This window comes from Tachyglossus aculeatus, chromosome 11, assembly GCF_015852505.1.
Source record: "Tachyglossus aculeatus isolate mTacAcu1 chromosome 11, mTacAcu1.pri, whole genome shotgun sequence".
Taxonomy (NCBI): domain Eukaryota; kingdom Metazoa; phylum Chordata; class Mammalia; order Monotremata; family Tachyglossidae; genus Tachyglossus; species Tachyglossus aculeatus.
The window spans coordinates 10362835-10387099 of record NC_052076.1 but is presented as its reverse complement, the minus strand read 5'-3'; the positions used below and the strand labels follow the sequence as shown (position 1 = coordinate 10387099).

At 47.9% G+C, this 24265-nt stretch overlaps 1 protein-coding gene across 3 annotated transcripts in view; it reads right to left on the bottom strand.

The window, feature by feature from the left end:
• The window catches only part of ZNF423 (zinc finger protein 423), a 370693-nt gene that overhangs the window by 16380 nt on the left and 330048 nt on the right, over positions 1-24265 (bottom strand). For 2 of the 3 annotated variants that reach the window (XR_005453022.1, XM_038754398.1), the window contains exons 6-7: positions 19099-19230; positions 13271-13386 (exon numbers count right to left, since the gene is read on the bottom strand). Coding sequence is in view for 2 of the 3 variants with exons in the window: in XM_038754398.1 (XP_038610326.1) it covers positions 13271-13386; positions 19099-19230 (248 nt within the window). In the remaining variant the exon portion in view is untranslated. Of the gene's footprint in view, positions 1-11774; positions 11930-13270; positions 13387-19098; positions 19231-24265 lie in introns of those variants that run through there. The other variant, XM_038754397.1, reaches the window with a different exon arrangement.

Below are 24265 nucleotides of genomic sequence, written 5' to 3'. Positions count from 1 at the left end.
GAGTGACCTTGTGCACCACACACAGCAGACCAAAATCATGGCTGGGATCTGAAACCAGGTTTCTTGACTCCTAGTCCCATTTTCTTCCCACTAAACCAAGCTATCTCACTCCAAATGAGACGTTTACATTGCTAAGCACTACCCTGCCCCTCCGTTTGAAGAATTTTGACTGACTGGATTGAGTGATTCAAGCTAAATTCCATTTAGCGTGAAATAATGGGTTCTGTTTAACATATATAATATAAGCATTATTAGTACAAGGTCTCTTTTTACTGAGAAAGATGTGAAAAATTACATTTGGAAAATTATATTCTGTATGCACATATGAAAACCAAATCTATCAATCTGTCTTTCATTACTGGTTTATATTTGCATTGCTATTCGATCTCACTGGATTATGAAACCTTGGAGTGCAAGGATCGTGTCTACTAACTCTGTTGTACTCTCCCTAGTACTGAGAGCAGAATATGTGCTTGATTAATACTATTGATCAATTATGTAACTCCCCCAGCTAGCTCGTTGTGGATAGGGAACATATCCACCCACTCTTATATTGTACTCCCCCAAGTGCTTAGTACAGTGTTCTGTACACAGTGCTCACTAAACGTGATAGGATGATTGATTGTGTCTTTTGCTATCATAGTTTTCATATTTCAAATGTTGGATCAATTTTTTGGACATTGGGAATATATCATTAAGGCACTTTACATGATTTCTTGTGGGACGCTGTACTTTGGAGTTTTCATTTTGTGGAACGAATTAACAGTGCTAAGTGGGGTGACTAGTACCTTAATTTTTTTGTTCTTTTTATGGTATTTGTTAAGCACTTACTATATGCCAGGCACTGTACTAAGAGCTGGGGTAGGTGCAAGTTTGGACTCAGTCCATGTCCCACATGGAGCTCACAGTCTTAATCCCAATCTTTCAGATGAGGTAACTGAGGCAAAGAGTAGTTAACTTGTACAAGGTCCCACAGCAGGCAAGTGGTGCAGCAGGGATTAGATTTCTGACTCCCAAGCCCTTTCTTTTACCAATAGACCATGATGCATCTCAGTGTGGCCTAGTTTACTTTTCCACTCTATTGCCTGCTATAGGTAGAGGCAAAAGGGACCAACTGCACTTGCTACAGTAGCTTTCAATTGATTAAAAAATATTATGATGACAATTATGGTATTTAAGCACTTACTACATATCTAGCACTGTGCTAAACACTAGAATAGATACAAGTCAATCAAGTTGGATGCCATCCATGTCTCACATTGGGCTCACAGCCTAAGTAGTAGTATTATAGTACTACTTTCCAGGGGAAAGAGCACGGGCCTCGGAGTCAGAGGTCATGGGTTCAAATCCCAGCTCCGCCAATTGTCAGCTGTGTGGCTTTGGGCAAGTCACTTCACTTCTCTGAGCCTCAGTTACCTCATCTGTAAAATGGGGATTAAGACTGTGAGCCCCCCATGGGACAACCTGATAACCTTGTAACCTCCCCAGCACTTAGAACAGTGCTTTGCACATAGTAAGCGCTTAATAAATGCCATCATCATTATTATTATTAGTAGTAGCACTGTATTAAGTGGCTGGAGACTACAGTAGAGTTAGTAGACCTAATTTCTGCCTTCAAGGAGCTTGCAGCCTAGAATAGCTCTCTTTTCTTCCAGGATGAAAACCTCAGAAGCAAAATGGCTTAGTGGAAATAGCATGGGCTTTGGAATCCAAGGCCCTGGGTTCTAATCCCCCTCTACTGCTTGCCTGCTGTGTGTCCTTGGGCACATCACTCCATTTTTCTATGCCTTGGTTTCCTCATCTGTAAAATGAGAATTAAATCATATCAACCAATGGTATTTATTGAGAACTTACTAGTGAAGAGCACTGTACTAAATCTTACTTAGACTGTGAGCCCCATTTGGGACAGGGGCTATGTCAGCCTGACCCCAGTGCTTAATACAGGGCTTGGAACATAATAAGCACTTAACAAATACAAAATAAATATTATTATTATTATGGCAGTTGGAGGTGGGGATAACCAAGGAGAGAGAGGAGGAGAGTGCAAATGTCTGATAAAAACTAGGGCTCCTGGGGTTTGAAAATAATCCCTCCAAACTGGGGGATATGTTCAGATCCTCTTGCCCACATCCTGCCTCTGGCCTGGAATGACCTCCCCCTCCATATCTGACAGATGATCACTCTCCCCACCTTCAAAACCTTATTGGAGGTACATCTCATCTAAGAGGCCTTCCTCAACTAGGCCCTCATTTCCTCTTCTCCCACTCCCTTCTGCTTCACCCTTGTACTCGGGATTTGCTCTCTTTATTTACCCCTCCCTCAACCCCACAGCACTTATGTCCCTATCCTTAATTTATTAATTTATATTAGTGTCCATCTCCCCCTCTAGACTGAAAGCCTGTTGTGGGCACGGAATGTGTCTACCAACTCTGTTATATTGTACTTTCCCAAGTGCTTAGTACAGTGCTCTGCACACAGTAAGTACTCAATAAATGCTATGGATTTATTCTCTGATCCTACACAATTAACCTGGGGCAAGACTCCACCCTCTTCTGACAGACTCACTTGGTTCCTCAATAGCCTCGTTGCTATTGCCAGGTTCCAGCTAAAGAGGGGGAGGGGGAGGCATACGCCTGGATCAGGTCAGAGCTTCCAGGGAGGGTTGGTGTCGAATATTGACATAACAAAATTAATTTTCCACCCACATGTTCCCTCCCCACTGTCTCTTGTGAGCTCTGATGCACAGTATCTGACCGGCCTGCCCGAAATGCCAACTTGCATTTCTCATCATTAATTTCTTCCTAAATGTCATTAGTAATTGTTATTTGCCGGCCAGAACGTGTGATCGGGGCTTCAGTGGAGAAAACCACCCCTTTCTCTCTTCTCTGGATCCACCCTTTGGCTGCATGGGGCCGGCAGAGCTGGCATGGATCTTGGTGTCTGGAGGTGAAACACGCCTCATTTTTAATATTAATGGGACTTTATTCCACTGAAGTGAATGTCCCATTTCTCATTCAAAGGTGGGAGCCAGGAACAAGCTTCCACCCCTGGCAAATGGAGCTTCCAGGCAACCAGTGAACAACGAACAGGCGCGATCGTTTTCACGGGTCGCAAGAGCCTTATAGAGGAAGAATGGCATCCCAGCCCAGGTCTCAGGGTGTCTGGAATCAAAGGAATGACAAAGGGTGGAAAGGGCACACTGAAGATGCTTTTCACGTGGGCTTTTCCCTGCCCACCCAAGGAGCACATCTTCTGACACCTGATTCTAAGGATACTTCTCTGGTCGAGGAAAGCCATGGATGAACTGGGAAGGGGGATGCTTTTTCTTTCTTTGCAGTTGGTCCTAGCCTTAAACCATTCCCCTGGGGACTAAGGCCATGATTCATTGGTTCCAAAGACCCTTTAGCCTTGTGCCAGCCAATCCTATTATTTTCATTCACTCATTCAATAATATTTATTGAGTGCTTATTGTGTGTAAAGCACTGCACTAACCTTTTGGGAGAGTACAATATAACAATCAACAGACATATTCCCTGCCCACAATGAGTTTACAGTCTAGAGGGGGAGACAGACATTAATATAAATAAGTAAATAATTTACATATGTACTTTTACTTGAGTGTGGGGACCACAGGGACCCCCTACCACATGGGAACTGGGGAAGGAGCATGGCTCAGTGGAAAGGGCATGGGCTTTGGAGTCACAGGTCATGGGTTCAAATCCAGGCTCTGCCAATTGTCAGCTGTGTGACTTTGGGCAAGTCACTTAACTTCTCTGTGCCTCAGTTACCTCATCTGTAAAATGGGGATGAAGACTGTGAGCCCCATGTAGGACAACCTGATCACCCTGTAACCTCTCCAGTGCTTAGAACAGTGCTTTGCTCATAGTAAGTGCTTAATAAATGTTATTATTAAGATACCCCATTTTACCTTATGACTTTACCTTAGTGATAGCTCTACTGGACAAAGAAAGGGGGGTGAGGAGGGAGAAAGAGAGAGAGAGAGAGAGAGAGAGAGAGAGAGAGAGAGAGAGAGAGAGAGAGAGAGAGAGAGAGTGTGTGTGTGTGTGTGTGTGTGTGTATGTAATCCTCCCCACCAGCCCTTCAAAGGACTTGGGGCTGGGTTTCCCTGCCCCTCTCACCAAATGAACGGCATGCTAGTTTAGGACAGACTACCATTTGGAGGTGGCGGGCTTGGAACTGTGCTTTCAGTAAACACAAATGATCCACAGGCATTGTGTCTTGGCTGCCTCTGTTCCAGCCCATCTGTTGGCATGGCATGCTGCCCGATCTAAAAGTTGGTTGGGCCCTTGCCCTGGGGCACAAGTGACAGTTGACAATGGGCAGGGCCGGCCAGGAGACAGACTCGATCCAAGCTCTGTCTCCTCAGCAGCACCCACCTCCGGCCAGCTGAGTTGGCCATGTGGTGGCATTTGGGGGCATCTAAGGGACATTCAGGGCTCGGGCTTTGCCCTGCCTCTCTTTGGGCCTTCCCTTCCTCTCTCTCTCTCTGGTACCAATGAGGTCCCAAACTGGTCCTTGGGAAGCTATGACGAATGCCTGGTTGACTAGGCAGGTCAACGAACAGCTGTCGCAGCATTGAATGTCCATTCTCCTCCTGGAGGTTACCGACACCACCATCGGCTGCACAAAGCCACAGCCACCTCACCTCACATTACTGCTCATGCACGAAAGGGAACAGCTCCTATTCACCACAGCACTTTCTGCTCAACTAACAGCTGGCTGGGTTTTCTCGGGGGTCATTTCAGACAGCTTCCTCCTCTCCAGAAGATACATATCTGAACCGTTTTGCAAAGAGAAGATGGTAACTCGGCATTTCTGTTGATTTGGGCTTGTGGGTATGTCTTAGAGGAAGTGGGTGAGCAGCATGGCCTAGTGGATAGAGCACAGGCCTGGGAGTCAGAAGGACCTGGATTCTATTCCTGGCTCCGCCACTTGTCTGCTGTGTGACCTTGGGCAAGTAACTTCACTTCTCTGTACCTCAGTTTCCTCATCTGTAACTGTGAGCCCCATGTGGGAGAGAGACTGTGTCCAATATGATTAGCTTGCATCTACTCTAGCGCTTAGTACTATGTCTGCCACAAAGCAAATACTTAACAAATACCTTCCCCCCCGCCAAAAAAAACAAAATGTGGAGGAGGTGGGAGGTGGGCTATCATGGCGCTCCCTCTTCTTGGTACCCACAAATCATCTGTGAAGTCAAAGCACCAATCTGGTCCATGCAGGAAGGAGTCAGCTGCTCAGAAGTCTAGGGTTTCCTTAGTGCAATGTCCTGCCTCGACTGGAGAAAGGTGCCCCAACCACCCAAGGAGAAAACAGACTAAACCCCTAAGCTGGGGAAGCTGTCTACAAAAACAGAGTCGGGACTCTGGACCTAGCCCAGGCCACGATGTTTTTTGAGGGTTATTTTAATGGTATTAAGTGATTACTATGTGCCAGGCACTCTAGTAATTACTGAGGTAGATACAAGCTAATGAGGTTGGACACAGTCCCCATCCCACATAGGGCTCGTAGTCTCAATCCCTATTTTGCAGATGAGGTAACTGAGGCCCGGAGAAGTTAAGTGATTTGCCCAAGGTCACCCAGCAGACAAGTGGTAGAGCCAGGAGTAGAACCCAGCTTCTTCTGGCTCCCAGGCCCATGCTCTATCCATTACACTGTACTGTTCTCCCTCTGCCTTTACGCCCTTCAACGTCCACCAAAGTAAGACCTAACTTGGCTAGAACCCGCGACCTACAGACTCGCTGGAATTCCACCATGACGACCAAAATCTGCTTCGCATTTCAGCTGCAAGGTGAGCTGAACTTTCTTTAGAAGAGAAAGGGAAAGAAAAAAAAAAACTCATACTTAAAGAGAGCTCAGCCAAAGAGTAAAATGCTAAGTATGTGCCTACAGCACTTTTAATTTTTAATTATTATTAGTTATAATTATCTGGCTGTGTTTCACTGGAACCCGACAATGAGAAGGCAGTGAGCTGGATTTCCCTTCTAATCTATTTGTTCTATCAGAGCTGGTGAAGAAAGAAGAGCTCAGAGCAACTTGGCTTAGTGAAAAAAGCTTGGAACTGGGAGACAGGAGACCTGGGTTCCAATTCTGGCTCCACCATTTGCCTGCTGTGTGACCTTGGGCAAGTTACTTAACTTCTCTGTACCTCAATTTCCTCATTTGCAAATGGGGATTAAATACCTGTTCTCCCTTCCCTTTATACCACGAGCCCCATATGGACCTGGGACAGTGTCTGAGCTGATTGTCTTGTATCAGTGCCAGTGTTCAGTACATTCCTCCACACATAGTAAGCGTTTAACAAAATGTTGCAACATTATTATTGAGCATATCAAAAAACTTTCCCTTCTTGGGGGTCAGAGCATGGCCTAGAGGACAGAGCACAGGCCTGGGAGTCAGAAGAATCTGGGTTCCAATCTCGGCTTGCACTTGTCTGCTGTGTAACCTTAGGCAAGTCACTTAACTTCTCTGGGCCTCAGTTACCTTGTCTGTAAAATGGGGATTACGACTGTGAGCCTCATGTGCGACAGGGACTGTGTCCAACTTGATTAGCTTGTGCCTAGCTCAACATTTAGTACAGTGCCTGGCAGATAGAAAGCACTTCTACCTGCACAAATGCCATAAAAAAAAGAAAAAGACAATTTGAGGTCAAGGTCACTGTGGTGAGTCCTGGCTGGACTGTCTAGAAGCCAAGTGTGCTAAGAGACAAGTCATTCCTGGTCCAATTATCCTGCAGACTGCATCTTGAGTGTGAATTTTGATGCTGGAATCTAATGGTCCCCTGAGGCTTAAACTCCACGCTAAGTTCTGAACAGTCTAGGCAATGGGGTTCTAACCTCGTCCTGCCTCTGAACACAGGGCAGAAGCCAAGGGAGCTTGGAGGTAGGGCTGATTTTGATCAAACAGGAGAGCCTTGTTTTACCTCTGACATGGCATTTATTATGTGCTTACTACGTGCCTAGAGCTGGAACAAATACAAGGAAATAAGATGGGACATTGTATCGGACCCACAAAGGGCTCACAGCCTAAGAGTGTGGGAGAAGAGGTAATTTAGCCCCAATTTACAGATGAGGGAATTGAGACACCACCTAACAGGTTACATGACTTGTCCAAAGTCACACATTTCAGGTCTCTAGACTTCCAGATCTGTGATCCTTCCACTAGGCCACAATGTCTCTCTACCAAGCAAGGGGCTATGGCACACACCCTTGTCCCCCTCGCTACTAACCTAAATTGGCCAGGATTGCAAACACCGACAGAGCAAGACTAAAATTCAAAGTCACCTGGATAAACTGGAAATGTGTTTACATCCAAAGATTGGAGTGACGTTTACTCCAGACAGGAGCGCAGTTGGACACTTGGAGTCCAATAGACAACCCCATATAAGGAAGGGAAAATCGTAACTTGGAAAAATCAATACCGAAAATGATCTGGAGGTCCCAGTAGATCACAGGCTGAATGGACCCTTGGGTAGTACCAACTATCGCTAAAACCAGTATAGTGATGCACGGCTTCCATAATCGAGAAGCAGGAAACCATCATTTCCCCAGGCTCCATTCTGGACAGATAATTTTTTTTTTAATGGTATCTGTTAAGTGCTTTTTATGTGCCAGGCACTGTACTAAGCACCAGAGTAGATACAAGCTAATCAGGTGGCCCATAGTCTATATCCCACGTGGTGCTCTCGTGGTGCCCATTTTATAGGTGAGGTAAATGAGACACAGAGGTCTTGCCCAACATCACACAGCAGACAAGTGGCAGAGCTAGTACTGGAACCCAGTTTTTCTGACTCCCAGGACCATGATCTTGCCAACAGGACATGCTACTTCTCTTACTTTGTGAAACAACTAGTCACTGTTTTGATCGCTACATCAAACAAGAGATTGGGAGATTTTCAAGAGCCTACAGAGAAGAACAATAAATTGGACAAAGCAGTGGAAAACAGGTCCCATGAAGTAAAGTGAAAGGAGAACAGAAGGCTAAGGGGAGATTTAGTTACTGTCTTTGAGAAGCCAGGGTTTCAGGAGAAGCAGAGCAGTCATTTTTCATGAACCCACCTAGAGACAGGAACCTTATCTGATTCCCATCGGGGTATTTTCTCCCAGCGCTTAGCACTGTTCTCTGCCCTCAGAAAATGTTCAATATATACTATTACTACTACAGAGGGATTAAAGAATAAAAATAGGTCTAAATTGCAGCTAGAGAGAGTTCAGTTAGACACAAGGCAGGACTTTTTTTGACTGTCAGGGTGATGAAACACCTAAATGGGTCACCGAGGAGGTTTTCATTCAATCATATTTATTGAGCACTTACTGTGTGTACAGCACTCATCCCCAGACTGGAAGCCTGTTGCGGGCAGGGAACTTGTCTACCAACTCTGTTGTATTGTACTCTTCCAAGAACTTATTACAGTGCTTTGCATGCAGTAAACAATCAATAAATACCTTTGATGATGATGATCCATGGCAATTGTTCAAAATTGCAAAGACAGTCTTCCACATACTAGCCTGGATCAATCAATCAATCGTATTTGTTCATTCATTCCACTGTATTTATTGAGCACTTACTTTGTGCCCAGCACTGTACTAAGTGCTTGGGAGAGTATAATACAGCATAGTTGGTAGATATGTTTCCTACACACAAGGGACTTTATGGTCTAGAGGAGGGGCTTACAGTTAAGAGGATGGGTTTGCTATTCACTTGTCTAGGGATGGGGGCCTGGATCAGATGACCTTGAGCTTTTTTCCTGCTTCATCTTTCACTACAATGACAAATAGTTTAGAAATATAAAGAGTAAGCCTCTTATCAAAGAACTCCTTTGGAACAAAAACCTTCATTTGATAGTCATGCAATGAGGGAAACCACTCACTTTAGCATATAATTCACATTTAATAAGTATCCATGAAAAGAACGCCCTTGAACTTCTGTGGCGTGGGGTGAAAGAGGAGCAAGGACTCTTAACTAGGGCTAAGAGGTGTGGGCATTTCCCAGAAGCTCTTCAGAGCTTCAGGCAGCACAATAAGTGGGATTTGGGAGAGTGGGAGGAGGGAAAGGGGTGTTGGAGATCTGTTTTTAAGGGGAGCTTAAAGTTCAGGCCCCTTGGTCCAGCTGAAGCAGTGGCACCTACCTCCTCACCCAGGACCACCTTACAGGGAGGCACCCCATTTCTGTGTCTTCCCCAGTGATTTGTTTTGGCACTCAGAGTTGGGGGGTGTTGAAGGAGGGGGAACACCAATTCTGCCATTAGATTTTCCCCCTAGGTATGCCCCCACTCTACCCAGAACGCTGGGTAGGGTGGGCACCAGTGAAGTTACAGGATTCGGGCCAGAGAGGGAGCGAGTGTGGTAGGATAGTCGTCCTGCCCTGACTCCTGCGAAAGTGGCCAGGTCAGGCCTGTCACCGGAGAGAAAAGAACCACAGCACCCAGAACTGTCCCAGGTTCATTTGGTCCAGCCCCCTGCCTCCAGTCAGGACCAGCCCTCCCTTAGCCAGATGATCCTATATCTGGTTCTTAAAGATTTTCAGGATGGAATTGTCCCAACATCCTTTCTCGGACATCCTGGCAGGGATATTCTTCCTGAAGTCTAACCAGAATTCATTCATTCATTTGCACTTATTGAGTACTTGCTGTATGCTGAGCACTGAACTAAACTCTTGGGAGAGGACAATGTAACAATAAACAGATATATTCCCTGTCCACAATGAGCTTACAGACTACAGCTTGCAGTCTGCAATTCCTTCCACCATCTCTGTTTTCTCCTGAGTGGCAATGGAGAAGAACCAATTCCCACTGTCCAAACAAAACCCTCCCTAGATTTGAGAACAGTCATACAGTCGTCGTCGGCTAAAACACTCCAATGTTCTGCCCCTTTGTCCACATCCCTCCCCTCCCCCCAAAACCTCTCGTCAGAACTTCCTCTCCAGATGAATGCACACCAGGAAGGCAGCAGGAAAATAAGCCCTGTCCCCTCAAGGCGTCTTGTTTCCAAGGCGCTGGATGTCCCGTCCAGCAAAGCTCTGGCCCTGTTGCTGATGTGACTTTGCTTCCTGCCTGAGCAGAGGAGAAATCCTTTTCTCCGGCGTGGCCACTAGAACACCTGTGCTCCCAGGGAGCTGGCAGGTACTGTGCTCTCTCCCCATATGAATGGTTTCTGGGTTGCTTGTTCTATCCCCAGCTCTGTTTTTAATCAATTGTAATCATTTAGCAGGAAACAGGATGATTAGCCGCACACAAGCAAACAGCATGAATTAATCCGCTAAATACAAATGCTCCATTGGTTCGGGGCTGGCTCCTTTGAGCGAGAACATGCACCCCTGAGAGGCTTCCCTGAACCCTTCCCAGAAGCCCCTCATCAGCCCCAGCCTCGGAGAATTTCTGGTCCAGGGATGTGAACTGACTCCCCACTCCGCCCGCAACCACTGGGGTCTCCGTCCCCTTCGAATGCCGGGCGATTTTAGCTTGGCAGCCTCAGCTGGGGATGGGGAGGGAGGAAAAAAATCAATTGGCTGTTGGGGTCGTGCACTGAGAAGTCTGGGAGAGGCAGAAAGACTGGGGCAAAGCCCAATCCCCACTCTGAAAGAGCTGGATCCCTTCCTTCCCCCAAACAATCATATTTATTGAGCCCTTACTGTTTGCAGAGCACTGTACTAAACACTTGAGAGAGAATGATACAACAGAGTTGGTAGACATGTTCCCTACCCACAATGAACTTACAGTCTAGAGAGGAGTTTACAGTTAGAGACAAACTTACAGTATAGAGGAGAGCTTAAAAGCCCACTCCAAGATTTCAGCACAGGCTTTTAGCATGCCCAACAACTCCTTGAATGTTTTGTGCTCCTCTGGGACTTCAGAAAACAGACAAAACTATGGATCTTGGCTCCTCAGGAGATGACAATCAATCAATCAATCAGTGGTATTTATTGAGCACTTACTATGTGAGGAGCACCGTATTAATCACTTGGGAAAATACAGTACAAATCTCTACAAAATGCAATCTCTAACGTGTTCCTTGGCAAGCTTCATTTCCCCTCCCTCCTATCCCACTCGCACTCAGTGCAAACCTCAGAATTCCCACCCATCAGCCGTGGCGGAGGATGAGACTCCATACAGAGGGTGGGAGTCGGGGCCGACCTAACTGCTCTGAGAGACAGGAACAGGAACCGTGTCTAATTCCCACCCGTATATTCTTTCCCAGCTCTTAGTACAGTGCTCTGTGCACAAGAAGCGCCCAATAAATTTGACCACTCAACCATTTCCCCAACAGATAGGACTACCCATTTACTATGTGGTCTAACGTAAGATGTTCCCTTCCACCCCAATGGAAAATTCTAGCATAATTATTCCATTCATAATTACTCTGCAAACTGAAATGCCAACAAATCCTTCCTTGCAAAAGGAAATAAAATAAAATAAAATAAAACACCACCCCGGAAAATTACAATTTAAGTTATTTAATGAAAGCTGTTATTTGCCTGGATTTTGCTAGGCACCACACTCCCAAATCTAAATGCTGTGTAATTAAAATCATTAATTGCAGAAAATAGTTGCTCGTTAAGGCTATAATTTAACAAGGTTCTCAGTATTTGAGTATCTGATTTAAAAGGTTAATGCGGTGACCCAGGAAACTGGCACATCATATTAATTGTCCTGGCAACTGCCGAAAAGGAGGAGGGGCGGGGGGGGGGGGGGCACTGCTGCTCCCTGAATGAGATTCCCGGAAAATCCTTGGCTCCCGAGGTAGAGTGAAGACTTCTGTATTGGAATATGGATGAGCTGGAGAGAACGAGGGAGGGATGCACCTTCCTGCCCCCTGATGGAAGTCACGGTGCGGGTGGAGGACTGGAAGAATCAGCATCATTGTAAGAATATGTAGGAGAAGTAGCATGGCGTAATGGGTAGAGCACGGGTCTGGGAAGCAAAAGGACTGGGTTTTAATCCCCACTCTGCCACTTGTCTGCTGGGTGACCTTGGACAAGTCACTTTACTTCTCTGCACCTCAGTTTCTTCATCCGAAAAATGGTGATTAAGACTGTGAGCCCCAGGTAGGACATGGACTAGGTCTGACCTGATTAGCTTGTACCTACCTCAGCACTTAGTATAGTGCCTAGTACATAGAAAGCACTTAACAAACACCATAAAAAAGACATGGTGAAAAGATCAAGCATCCATCCTCTGCGACTGTATCATACGAGAAGAGCCAGCTCGGGAATTGAGCAAGTCAAACAGAAACTCTCTGAAGTTTAAGTAAATCATAGTTCATGAAGCTAATAGATTTAAATGAGGCGTGCAGCATTGTTCTATAAAAAGCTGCCATTTGCCAGGGGACATCAGTAGTATTTCGGTTAGCCAACTAAACAAGTGAAAGGCGGATGATGATGAATAATAATAATACTTATGGTATTTGTTAAGTGCTTACTATGTGCCAGCCACTGTACTGAGTGCTGGGATTGATACAAGCAAATCAGGCTGGACACAGTCCCTTGTCCCAGAAAAGTCATTTTCTGGGTGGCAAGAGGGCACTCAGGAAAAGAAAACCTCGGGGGGGTTATGTGGGTGGGACTGATGCCATTCTTCACCTGCCCTGACTTAGCTTAAAACTATTGGAGGCGATGGGCCAATTCTAATGGCTGCTATGGTCAGTCGCTAGGGAAGTTGATGTTGACATGACCACGGTGAGGTAGAACTCTATCAGCCTTGTACCAGACTGCTCCACAGCAGACCGGATGGTGGGAAGAGTGGAGTCAACACTGGCCATGAGCTCATAGGGGTAAGTGACAGGATGTTGCCTTCAAGGTTTCCTCGTGGTGATTTGTGCCTGAGCTGGACAAGACTGTCTGGCTCATCGCACACCCGCAAAGCCCCTCTCCCCTCCCTGACACTCCACACTCACATAGGTGTGTCCAGCTCATCGCACCCACAGATACATGCCCACCAAACACAAACACACACATGCACTCTGGTATCATAATTCTTGCCCAAAGCAAACCTCCGTTTCTGCTGGTTGGGGCCATTTCCCTCCATTGTTCATCCAAAGAGAGCCCCACAAGGGGTGGGAGAAAGAGCCCGACCCCCAGCTCGCTCTTCTTCATCTCTCTTACAAGGGCAGCCAGTCAGGATGATGCCTTCAGAGGGGTGTTGCAGGACACTCAGGGACCGTCAGCAGGGATGACGCGTCTACCCCAGGATCCAGGGCCCGGATGCTTCCGGGAGAGAGCCTCACTGAAAGACCAAGGGGAAGTGGGCATGTACCTGGAGCTCTGTCTGAAAGAAGAACTTCTGGGGACACTGGGAGCAGTCGTAGATCTTGTCCTCCTGACCGTGGACCGCAAAGATGTGCTGCTGCAACTTGTTGGCCTGTACAAAAACTAAACATGGGCATGGCAGGGGATCAGAGCTGGGCCCGGCTCCCAGAAAACCCAACCCCCAGCTTTATGCAGAACACTCCATCCCCTAAAGTAGCTCCCCCGGCACCCCAGCTAGAAGAATAACAACAACGACAATAATGATAACGATAATAATAATAGTAATAACTATGGTACTTGCTAAGCACTTACTATGTGCCAAGTACAGTTCTAAGCACTGGGGTAAATACAAGTTAAATCAGGTTGGACACAGTTCCTATCCCATATGGGGACCACACTTTAATTCCACATTTTACAGATGAGGGAACTGAGGCCCAGAGGAGTTACGTGACTTGTCCAAGGTCACAAAGCAGATAAATGGTAGAGCCGGGATTAGAAGCCAGGTTCTTCTGACTTCCAGGCTTGTGCTCTATCCACTAAGCCACTCTGCTTAGTAAGCCAATCTGCTTGCTAGGTGCCAAGCACTGTACTAGATACAAATCATCAGTTGGGACCCAGCCACACAGAGCATCCACAATCTTCTAGACTGTGAGCCCATTGTCGGGTAGGGACCGTCTCTAGCGCTTAGTACAGTGCTCTGCACACAGTAAGTGCTCAATAAATACTATTGAATGAATGAATGAATAATCAACTGGAGAAGCAGCGTGGCCTAATGGATACAGCCCGGGCCTAGGAGTCAGAAGGAACTGGGTACTAGTTCCAGCTCCACAACTTGCCTGCTGTGTGACCTTGGACAAGTCACATCACTTCTCTGGGCCTCAGTTCCCTCATTTGTAAAATGGGGATTAAGACCATGGGACATGGACTGTGTCCACCTTGATTACCTTGTATCTACCCCAGTGCTTGGAACACATCTAGCACATAGTAAGCACTTAACAAATACCATAAAAAAACCAACCGTTTTCAATCAGCACAATTAACCTGAACTGCAGGCCACATCAAGAATGTCTTGGTATAGGCAGAGGCGAGCCCACTGTTGGGTAGGGACTGTCTCTATATGTTGCCAACTTGTACTTCCCAAGCGCTTAGTACAGTGCTCTGCACACAGTAAATGCTCAATAAATACGATTGATTGATTGATTCAACTTCCTGATAATGGGTCCTAAATACCTCCTGTGGCTTTTCCCTTTCCAACAACCTCTTCCCATTGGGATCCATCTTAAGTCTGACCCTGGCCTGGTGTGGAGCATGGTCTGTAGGGACCCAGATCTTCCAGTGGGGATGAGAGGATAGTGGAGGCAGTGTGGCATAGTGGTCAATGCTCAGGATTCTAGGAATCAAGGGCCCTGGGTTCTAGTTCTGGTTCTATTTTCTGTGAGACCTTGCGCAAGTCTCTCAGCTTCCCTGTGCCTTAGTTTCCTCTTCTGTAAGATAGGGATACGGAGCTTGTTCTCCCTCCCCTGTGAGTCCCGTGTGGGACAGGGTCTGTCGGATTTGATAATAATAACAACAACAATAATAATAATAATAATAATAATAATAATAATAATAATAATGGTACCTGTTAAACCCTATGAGCCAAGCACTGTTCTAACCTCTGGAGTAGATACAAGTTAATCAGGTTGGACATTGTAAGTGCTTAACAAATATCTTTGTTATTATTATTATGGAAAGAGCCAGCTCAGGATTGGGGTGGATTTTATCTGCCAGCAATGGGGTCCACAGGGGTTGCAGTCACCTGCTCTGCAGAGTTGCTCAAAAGCTCTGGCCTCTCCCTGGCCCCCTCCAGATATCCCCGCCTGGTCAGTATCCTCGCCTTCTGCTTGGGGACATTTTGGGATGGGCTCTCCAAAAGTAAAAGCCATCTCTGGCTTCAGTTAGAGGGGTGGGATAGCAAGGAGCCACTGAGGGAAAGGTCAGTGAGGTTCATGGATTGGAGGCAGCATGGCCCAGTGGGAAGAGCCCAGAAAAGCCAGGAGATCCAAGCAGCATGTCCTAGTGGATAGAGCACAGACTTGAGAGTCAGAAGGACCTGGGTTCTCATCCTGACTCCGCGACTCGTCTGCTGTGTGACCCTGGGCAAGTCACTTCACTTATCTGTGCCTCAGCGTCCTCATTTGTAAAGCAGGGATGAAGATTGTGAGCCCTCTTTGGGACAGGGACCGTGTCTAACCCCATTATGTTGAACCTACCCCAGCGCTTAGAACAGTGCAGTGCCCGGCACACAGTAAGTGCTTAAAAGATACCACAATTATTGTTATTATTATTATTATTATTATTATTGTTATTATTATATCCAGGTTCACATCCCAGATCTGCCCCGGCCAGCCGCATGACCTCGGGCAAGTCACTTACCACTCTGTGACTCAGTTTCCTCATCTAGGGATTGGAAGATAAGCTATCTACCATCCCGATTGCTTAGAGCTATGTGAGGGGCTGGGGCTGTGTCTGATCTGATTAACTTGTAATTACCTCAGGGCTTAGTACAGTGCTTGACATGAGGCACTTAACATACACCCGGATGATAATGGAAAGTCTGTTAAGCAAGGGAATGTGAGGATGATGCAGGAGATCCAGAGGCCAAACAAACAGAGCAGGCAGTTTGGGCCAGGCATTGGAGGGCATCCACCTTGCCAAGGCTTTTCTGCTTTCAAGGATCCAAACTGAGCGGGGCTTTGGATGCCAGTCACAGATCGGCTGCTTCCCTCTCTCTCGCCTAAGATGCCTGAGTTCCAGGAGGAAAGGGGGTGAAGGGGAGGGGCACCTCTCTCCCCAACGGGCCAAGAGGGAGGGGAGTCCATTGCACTCAGATGTAGAGAGACCCTGAGAGGCAGGTCTGGATTGGCCAGTGGGGGAATGGCCCCCACTCTGCCTGGGGGCGGGGTAGGCAGAGCAGCTGTGAGAGTGGGGGGACCCGGCCCCCCCAGTCCCTCCCTCTCCCCGCCCCCCACTGGGCAGGCCTCAGCTCAGGGACCCCCAGCCCCAGGGTGGTCTTCCTTTGGCGGCAGACAGCAGATGTCAGGGGAAGCGGGGAGCCTCCACAGCCCTGCAGCAGCCATCTGGGCAGTGTAGGGAGGGAGAGGATGGGCTGGGCCAGACCCCCGGGGGCTCCCCGCCTGGACTCTGCCCTGCTCGTGAGGCTGTGCACCGTGGGAGAGGTTGTCTGGTGGTGTGACAGATAAGATGGCTTTGAGGCTGGGTGTAAGGCTGTCTGGCCATGTAGGAAGCTAGGTAGCTGGGTCTGTGGCTTTGTGGTGGGGGGATTGTGTGGCTCTGTTGGGGGGGTCATGTGGCTGTGTATGGAGGTTTGTGTGGCTGTGTATGGAGGTTTGTGTGGCTGTGTCAGGGGTGTGTGTGGAGATTTGAGTGGCTGTGTGGGGAACTATGTGGCTGTGTGGAGGGATTGCGTGGCTGTGTGGCAGGCTCTGTTACTGTGAGACGCTGGATGAGTAACTATGTAGGTGTGTCGAGGGATTGTGTGGCTGTGTGCAGGGGTTGTATGGCTGACTGAGGCTGTGTAGGGAGCTGTGGGGAGGTGGCAAGGGGTGGGGAGAGAGAGAGAGAGAGAGATGAGAGAGAGAGTGTGTGTGTGTGCGCGCACGCGCACGTGTGTGCTGGTACCTTGGTCCCAGGAGAGTCCTTGACTTCTGGAACCAGGCAACTGCCCAATCTGGGGCCAGCAGGATTTGGGAGTGTCAGAGGGATTTACTCTTTCTGCGCCTGAGAGGTGGATTCAGCCATCCTGTGGGCTGACTGGAGGCCAGGAGATGAGGGCTATCCCTCCAGGAGATTACTGCCCAGGACCAGCCAGCCCATGGGCCCAGAGCCTAGATCCCAAAGGGTCATAAAGGACAACATGGGGTAGATGGGCTGGGCCTGGTCTGATGCCAAGAGCATACCTAGGGAGGATATGGACAGTGGAGGAACATGCTGGGGACAGTCACTAAAGGAAATTCAGAATAAGCATCCATCTGAAACTCTTTTTTTTTAATGATATCTGTTAATAACAATGATGGTATTTGTTAAGCCCTTACTATGGGCCAGGCACTGTTGTAAGCACTGAACACTGGACTTACTATGTGCCAGGCACTATACTAAGCACTGGCATAGATACAAGCTCATCAGGTTGGACACATGTCCCACATGTGGCTTAAGAGTCTTAATACCCATTTTACAGCTGAGGTATCTGAGGCACAGAGAAGTTAAGTGACTTGCCCGAGCAGGTAAGTGCAGAGCCGGGGTGAGAAGCCAGGTCAGGTCCTTCTGATTCCCAGACCTGTGCTCTATCCACTAGGCAATGCTGCTCCTGAGAAGATGTGCTAAAGCTACAATAGGAAGAAGTTCAGCGAGTGTTAGAGGAGAATTTCCCTGTAGGGCAGAGCCATAAGGCATTGGGACAAGTCAATAAGGACCAGGGAATGGACCAGATGACACCAGGATGGTAGTTCTGCCCAGTGCTGGCCCTTGCATGAAGAAAGATAGTTGGGCCACGGCTCGTGTCAAGAGAAGACTTTGTGACTCCTTCTACTGTGATGACAGCATGGATGTTCAGAAGTGGAAAATATCGTGTTGGGGGCTTGGACCTACCACTTAGATTTGGGCTATTGTGAAGGTCTTTTAATGGAGGCTTCCCTTATTATTAGGGTATTTGTTAAGCTCTCATTATGTGTCATGCACTGTTCTAAGCTCAGGTATTGATTGAGGACTCACTGGGTGCAGAACACTGTACTAAGCACTAGGGAGAATATGATACATTAGAGTTGGTAGACACAGCCCCTGCCCACAAGGAGCTTACAGTTTAGAGGGGGAGTCAGGCATTAAACTATATAAATAAATAACGGATATGGACATCAGTGCTGTGGGGCTAAGGGTAGGGTGCTCAAAGGGTATAGATACAATGTCATAGGTGACATGGAAGGGAGAGGGTTAGGGCAAAATATAACTTAATCGAGGAAGGCCTCTTGGAGGAGGTATGATTTTAATAAGGCTTTGAAGGCTGGGGAGAGTGATGGTCTGGTGTTTTTATAGGGGGAAGAAATTTCAGGACAGAGGGAGGACACGGGCAATGGGTTGGCAGTGAGACAGACGAGACTGAGGTACGGTGAGTAAGTAGGCCCAAGAGGAAAGAAGCATACAAACTGGGATGTAGTAGGAAATTAGTGAAGTAAGGAAGGAAGGGGGGAGATGAGTGAAAAATTTAAACTCTATGCTAAGGTGTGTTTCTGTTTGATGCAGTGGTGGACGGGCAACCACTGGAGGTTCTTGAGGAATGGGGAGACACGGACTGAATTTTTTTGGAAGAATGATCAAGGCAGCAGAGTGAAGTATGGACTGGTGGGGGAGAGACAAGGGGCAGGGAAGTCAACAAGGAGGCTGAAGCAGTAGTCAAGAAGGGATAGAAGACATGCTCGGATCAGTGTAGTAGCACTAGCATAGTAGACACAAGTTAATCCAGGCAGATACAGCCTCAGGTCCGCATGGGGCACACAGTTTGAGGAGGGGGGAGAAACAGGCATTGGTTCCCCATTTTACAGATGAGGAAACTGAGGCCCAGTGTCAGTGAAGCGACTTGCCCAAGGTCACACCTACTCCCTGGTCTGTGCTCTTCCCATTAGGCCAGGCTGCTCATTCATTCAATTGGATTTATTGAGCGCTTACTGAGTGCAGAGCACTGTACTAAGCACTCCCCAAAGAGGACTAGAGAATCATTTCAAATTACCTCCTTCCCCCGACTGAACCCAGCCCCAGAAAGTCCCAGTCCAAAGTCAGCCTTACCTGTGAAACACACCGGGCATTTGAACGTGCCTCCCATGCCCTCAAAGCTGTGTTCAATCAGATGGCACAGAAGCTTTGCCGGAGAGTCAAACATCTGGTTACACAGCTTGCACTCATGATTGATGCCTTCTTCTGCAAGGTTCAAATGATACAACTTGTTAGTGACACAGCAGATCAGTGTCTAGAATGCAGGTGTCCACGGCGCTGAGGCAGTGCAGCACCCCGCCAACCCCTACCAGCATGATCTCACTGTAGCTGTTCCCTCCGCTCCCTCCTGCTCCTCAGCCTCCCTGGTTTCTCCCAAACTGTCCCCAGGGCTGGCTGATCCAACGGCACATGCAGTTCTCGGGAACCCTGGAAGACTCAATTTGAGGGTCTTTGTTCCCCCACAGCGATGCAAAGAGTGAATCACGGTCATGAGTTCAGAACCAGGATGGCAAATACTCTCTCTGTCTCTTTCTCTCTCTCTCTGTCTCTCGCTCTCTACCTTCTCCTCTCCCTTTCTTCCTCTCTCCCTCCCCCTCACTTCTCTGCCACCACACTGTCAAAAGAACCTCCCCATCTTTCCCTACTGAGGTAACGTCTGATCCAAAACACAACCCAAGGATAGAACCACACGGAAGCAAGCAGTTCGGCCATGCGGGGACTCTATGCCTAGGAGTTGGCTGTCCGTCCAGGAGGCTAAGGCTGAGGGCGGAGCGAGCCGGAGCTGGCCGGGAGGGGATGGAAGGGAGGGGAATGTTCCCATCTCCAGCCCCTTTGTCCTTCTTGGTCAACCTTGCCGTAATGTCCCCAAGCTGTTCAGGGCTCAGGGAATAGCACAGCATGGGGATGAGAAGAAGAAAATTTCCCCCACAGCTGTTTGAAGCCACTGACAAGACTTGAGATTTTCCAGTGGGGGCTGAAAAGACCCACAGTGGTGGATTTCTGATGCTTGGTCTTAGAAGCCTGTTCCTTCGCAAAACTGTTCCCCACTAAGGTCCCTGCCTCCATCTTATCCCGGGCTCAACATGAAAAGATGGCTAGTAATGATAATGATGATGATGATGAAGAAGAAGAATTGTGGTATTTACAAAGCATGGCACTAATCGTCAGGTTAGATACAATATAATCAAGTCAGACACAGCCCCACATGGGGCTCACAGTCGAAGGAGGAGGGAGAACAGGAATTAAATCCCCATTTTACAGATGAAGAAATGGAGACAACGTACCCAATGTCACCCAGCAGGCAGGTACCAGAGCCAAACCCAGGACCTCTGACTTCCATCCTGGGCTCTTTCCACTAGAAAGGTTGGTCCTATGCATTGGTATTGGTGGCAGCCCCTTTCTAATCCCAAATTAGGAAAATGGTGGGGGCGGGAGGGGCAGGCACAGGGGTCTGAAAGCTTCCCTGGCACCTTAGCCCAAAAGGCTCAGCTAGTGCTTCAGTTCTGCTCCCGTTAAATTGATCAATCCATCAATAATATTTATTGATTGCTTACTTGGAGCAAACCAGTCATGAAGATTGGGAGAACTTGGAGCCCATCCCTCCCTGCCCCCAGGAGCTAAAGTGCCCCTGCCTGCTGCTAGTGGCCCATGGTGAGACAGCGAGCAGGGAACAGGGTGGAGGGAAGAAAAAGTTGCAGTGGGTCAGATCCTCCCATCCCTCTTGGCTCTAGGCACCAGGATGTGACCTGCTTTACTGAAGAGAAGGAGGAACAGCTTGAGGGTGTGCCTGGGCCCTCCAAGGAAGCAGAGTGGCCTGGTGGAGAGCGCCTGGGCCTCAGTATCAGAAGGACCTGGGTTGTAACCCCAGCTCCATCTCTTGTCTGCTGTGTGACCTTGAGCAAGTCACTTCTCTGTGCCTCAGTTACCTCATCTGCAAAGTGGGTATTAAGACTGTGAGTCCCATATGGGACATGGACTGTGTCCAACCTGATTACCTCGTATCTACCCCAGAGCTTAGAACAGTGACTGGCACAAAGTAAATGCTTAACAAATACCATTTTTTTAAAAAAGGAGTTTTAAAGAGGGTGTAGAACCCACTTCCTTCCCACCCATTAACTACAGGAACCCACACACATTTGGCCCATATTCGGCACCGTTGGTGGCCTGCTGAGAATCAGAGAAGTCTCAGAGCTGCAGGAACTAGGGCACGATCTGTTCAGATCACCATATCCAAGGCAAACGTTCCCTTTCCTCCCAGCCACACTCTCACACAGAGTATTCATTGAAAGAAAGGTTCCCGGTTAGGAGCCGGGCGGAGCTGTTCTCTCCCCCTCCGGCACCCCACCAGTCCCTGTCTCCGAGTGGTTCTCAGTAGGTAGACCTCATCTGGAGAAATCTCCCTAACGGGGTGGTTTGGAGGAAAGAGAGAGGAGGGGGAGAGGGGTGTTTCCAGGTCTAACCCAGGCCTCACTGCTGGGTCCCCCTCACCCCTGCCCTCCGCCAATTCTGCTCCTCATCTTCAGGCTTTCCCCTTTGCTCTGAGGAGAGCAGGAGGGGTTTCAGACCTCTCCATGGCTCCAGAGCCTTAATGATAATTGTGGGATTTGTTAAGTGCTATGTAGCAAGCCCTATGCTAAGCCCTGGAGCAGATACAACAGACCCAGTCCCCATCCCACAAGGGGCTCACTGTCTAAGAACGGCCAAATCCGAAGTGTCCAGTAAGAAATGGGGTGGCTGGTCAACCCTGCTTTGGGGCTTGTTAGTTTTGTACGTTGTGATGGACCGGCTCCCAACAGAAAGCCAAGTTTCCACCCTCCCTGGTGTTTGCTGCTGGCCCAGAGTATCCAAAACCCCAACAAACAGGGAATTGTAATGCCCAGACTGAGACTACAGAAATGAGAGACAACATGCACCACACACAGACACACACACAGACACACACACAGACACAGACACACACACACTCCTAATAAGAAGAGCATGGGAGCGAACAACAAAAGTAAGAGACATGCTTCCTACTCTCAGAAAGCTCACACTCGGATGTAAGAACTAACTGAGGTGTGGTCACATTGAGCCATTTTTCGGGGAGAGACAGAAACAGGAGAGAATCCCTGAGGTAGGAGTCATGCTGAAGAGCCCCAGACTGCAGGCTGAGGCCTGGCCTCTCTTTGAGTCTCCCCCCACCCCACAATCTTCCGGGTGTCCGTCCCACTGCCCCCACTTGCCATGTTCAGTCTCTGAGCCAGAATTCGGGGCCAAGGACCAATTCTGAAGGAGGATTTCTGACAGAAAGGCTGAGGGAACTTTAACCGTTCACGGCAAATGACGACAAGCTCATCTCATACCCAAACAGAGAGAGAACAGTACCAAGCAGGTGCCTGCAACTTATAAATCCGAGAAATCACGTCTGGCGTTTGTTTTCCATTCCTGATGTGCCGGACTCTTTCCTGAGTCTCTTCCCTGACAGAAGCAGGTGCTCACTCATGTAAACTAAGGTATTCAGAACACACTGCCCCGCCACCCCAGACACACACATATGGAAAGGCTGGTGACTGGGAGGGGAACGAACCATAAATTAAACCCAATCCGACCTTAGATCTCTGAGCCATCCAAGGTCCAGGGTTAATTACATTAAGTTTGACAAGTTTAATTAGGTGAGAAGGGTTTCCATCTCTCCTTGCCTCACCCCTACTCTGCTACTTCCCACTGCCCCTCCTCTCATCACCAGACATAGTTAAACCCATGAAGAAAAATCAAAATCCAACACTCTCCAGCTAAAATGAAAAATAATTCCGCCAAATGGCTTGCGCAGATCTAGAAATCTAGCCCATTTAAGGCAAGATGCTTTGATCTGGAAATCTACTGAATTATCAGGCCTTCTCCAGGGTTTGGGACTTCCCTCCCGACTCCCTTACAAGTCTATTATGTGCTTCCCTTGTCTATAAACCAGCCGGCAAGAAAAAAGGAGGAAAAGGCCCTGGTTAGCATGACAAATGCTTTCTTTTCTTTCCCCAAATATGAAAGTATCCAAAGATAGAGATAGAATTACCACCAGAAGCAGATTCTCCTCCATGGTGCTTTACTGCCTCTCATTTTATGGGGAAACCCAGAATCCAGATATAGCTACATCTTCTGAGGTTAACATTCCCGAATTATATGAGACCAAATAAGCCCTCAGAAGGCACTTGATGCTTGTGACAATACTCCATTCAGGTGAGGGATGTGGGAGTTTTTTGTGCATGAAAACATACAATCGTTCCTCTCGTTTCTATTTTATTTTTTTTTTCCTTAACACATGACAGGCATCCATATGAGAGACCTTCACAACTCCAGTGAATTATGTTGGCATGCTCATTTGTAAAATAAAATGCAGATTTTCCCCACTCGCCATGCTAGGGTTCTGCTTCCATTTTCTCCTGAACGGAAGCCTGCGGGCTGGGATCGAAAGCCTTTAACACTGGATCATCGCTGCCCCATAAACCCATTCCCGAGGTCCCTCTGTCTTCGGAGCCTGGAATAATAAGCATTAATTTTACACTTCATTTCTCAAAAAAATAGCAGGCTGGAGCTCTTGCTTAAAACAAGCCGGCCTGCTGGATTCTGTCAGCCTGAAACTATGTCAGCCCAAAAGAGGAACAGAGTGCTTTGTGTAAAAGCATCATGGGGAGATGATAGTATCCTGTAATGTTCTCAGTACCTACTTTTGTCTCCAAAAGCATTTGATCCCTGGCAGACACATGCTTATTTCCATACTGGTCTAGAGGGAAACCAGGAGGAATGAGAGCTGATTATCTGAATCCTGAAGGTGAAACCTGGGAGGTACCCGCTGGTGTCAAAGGCGGGCATTTGGATACATTTTGGGGGACATAATTTACTGCCTGATAGCAAGGATTAGTCGGTTGCAGTGACCCAAATGGATGGCAGCAGTGAGAGGCCGGGTAGAGTTCTTTGGTTCAAATGTGTCTCCATGCCTGGCCTGAAGGTGTTGGAAGAGAATCCGGTTGGAGTTCGGATGTCCCGACAGCCTGTCTTGGAGAGGGAAGGTGCTCTCTTATTTATCCAAGGCTATGTATGATGAACGCCCATTTTGAGCCAGGGAGTTAGCCGAGCCAGGGAGATAGCCCAGGAGAACAGATTCCTGGTGAGGACGCGGCATAATTAATAATGCTGTATTAAACTTATGGATCCATTGTGTGTCTAATTATGTCTATAGGAAAGCTGGCACCCAGAGGCACTGGAG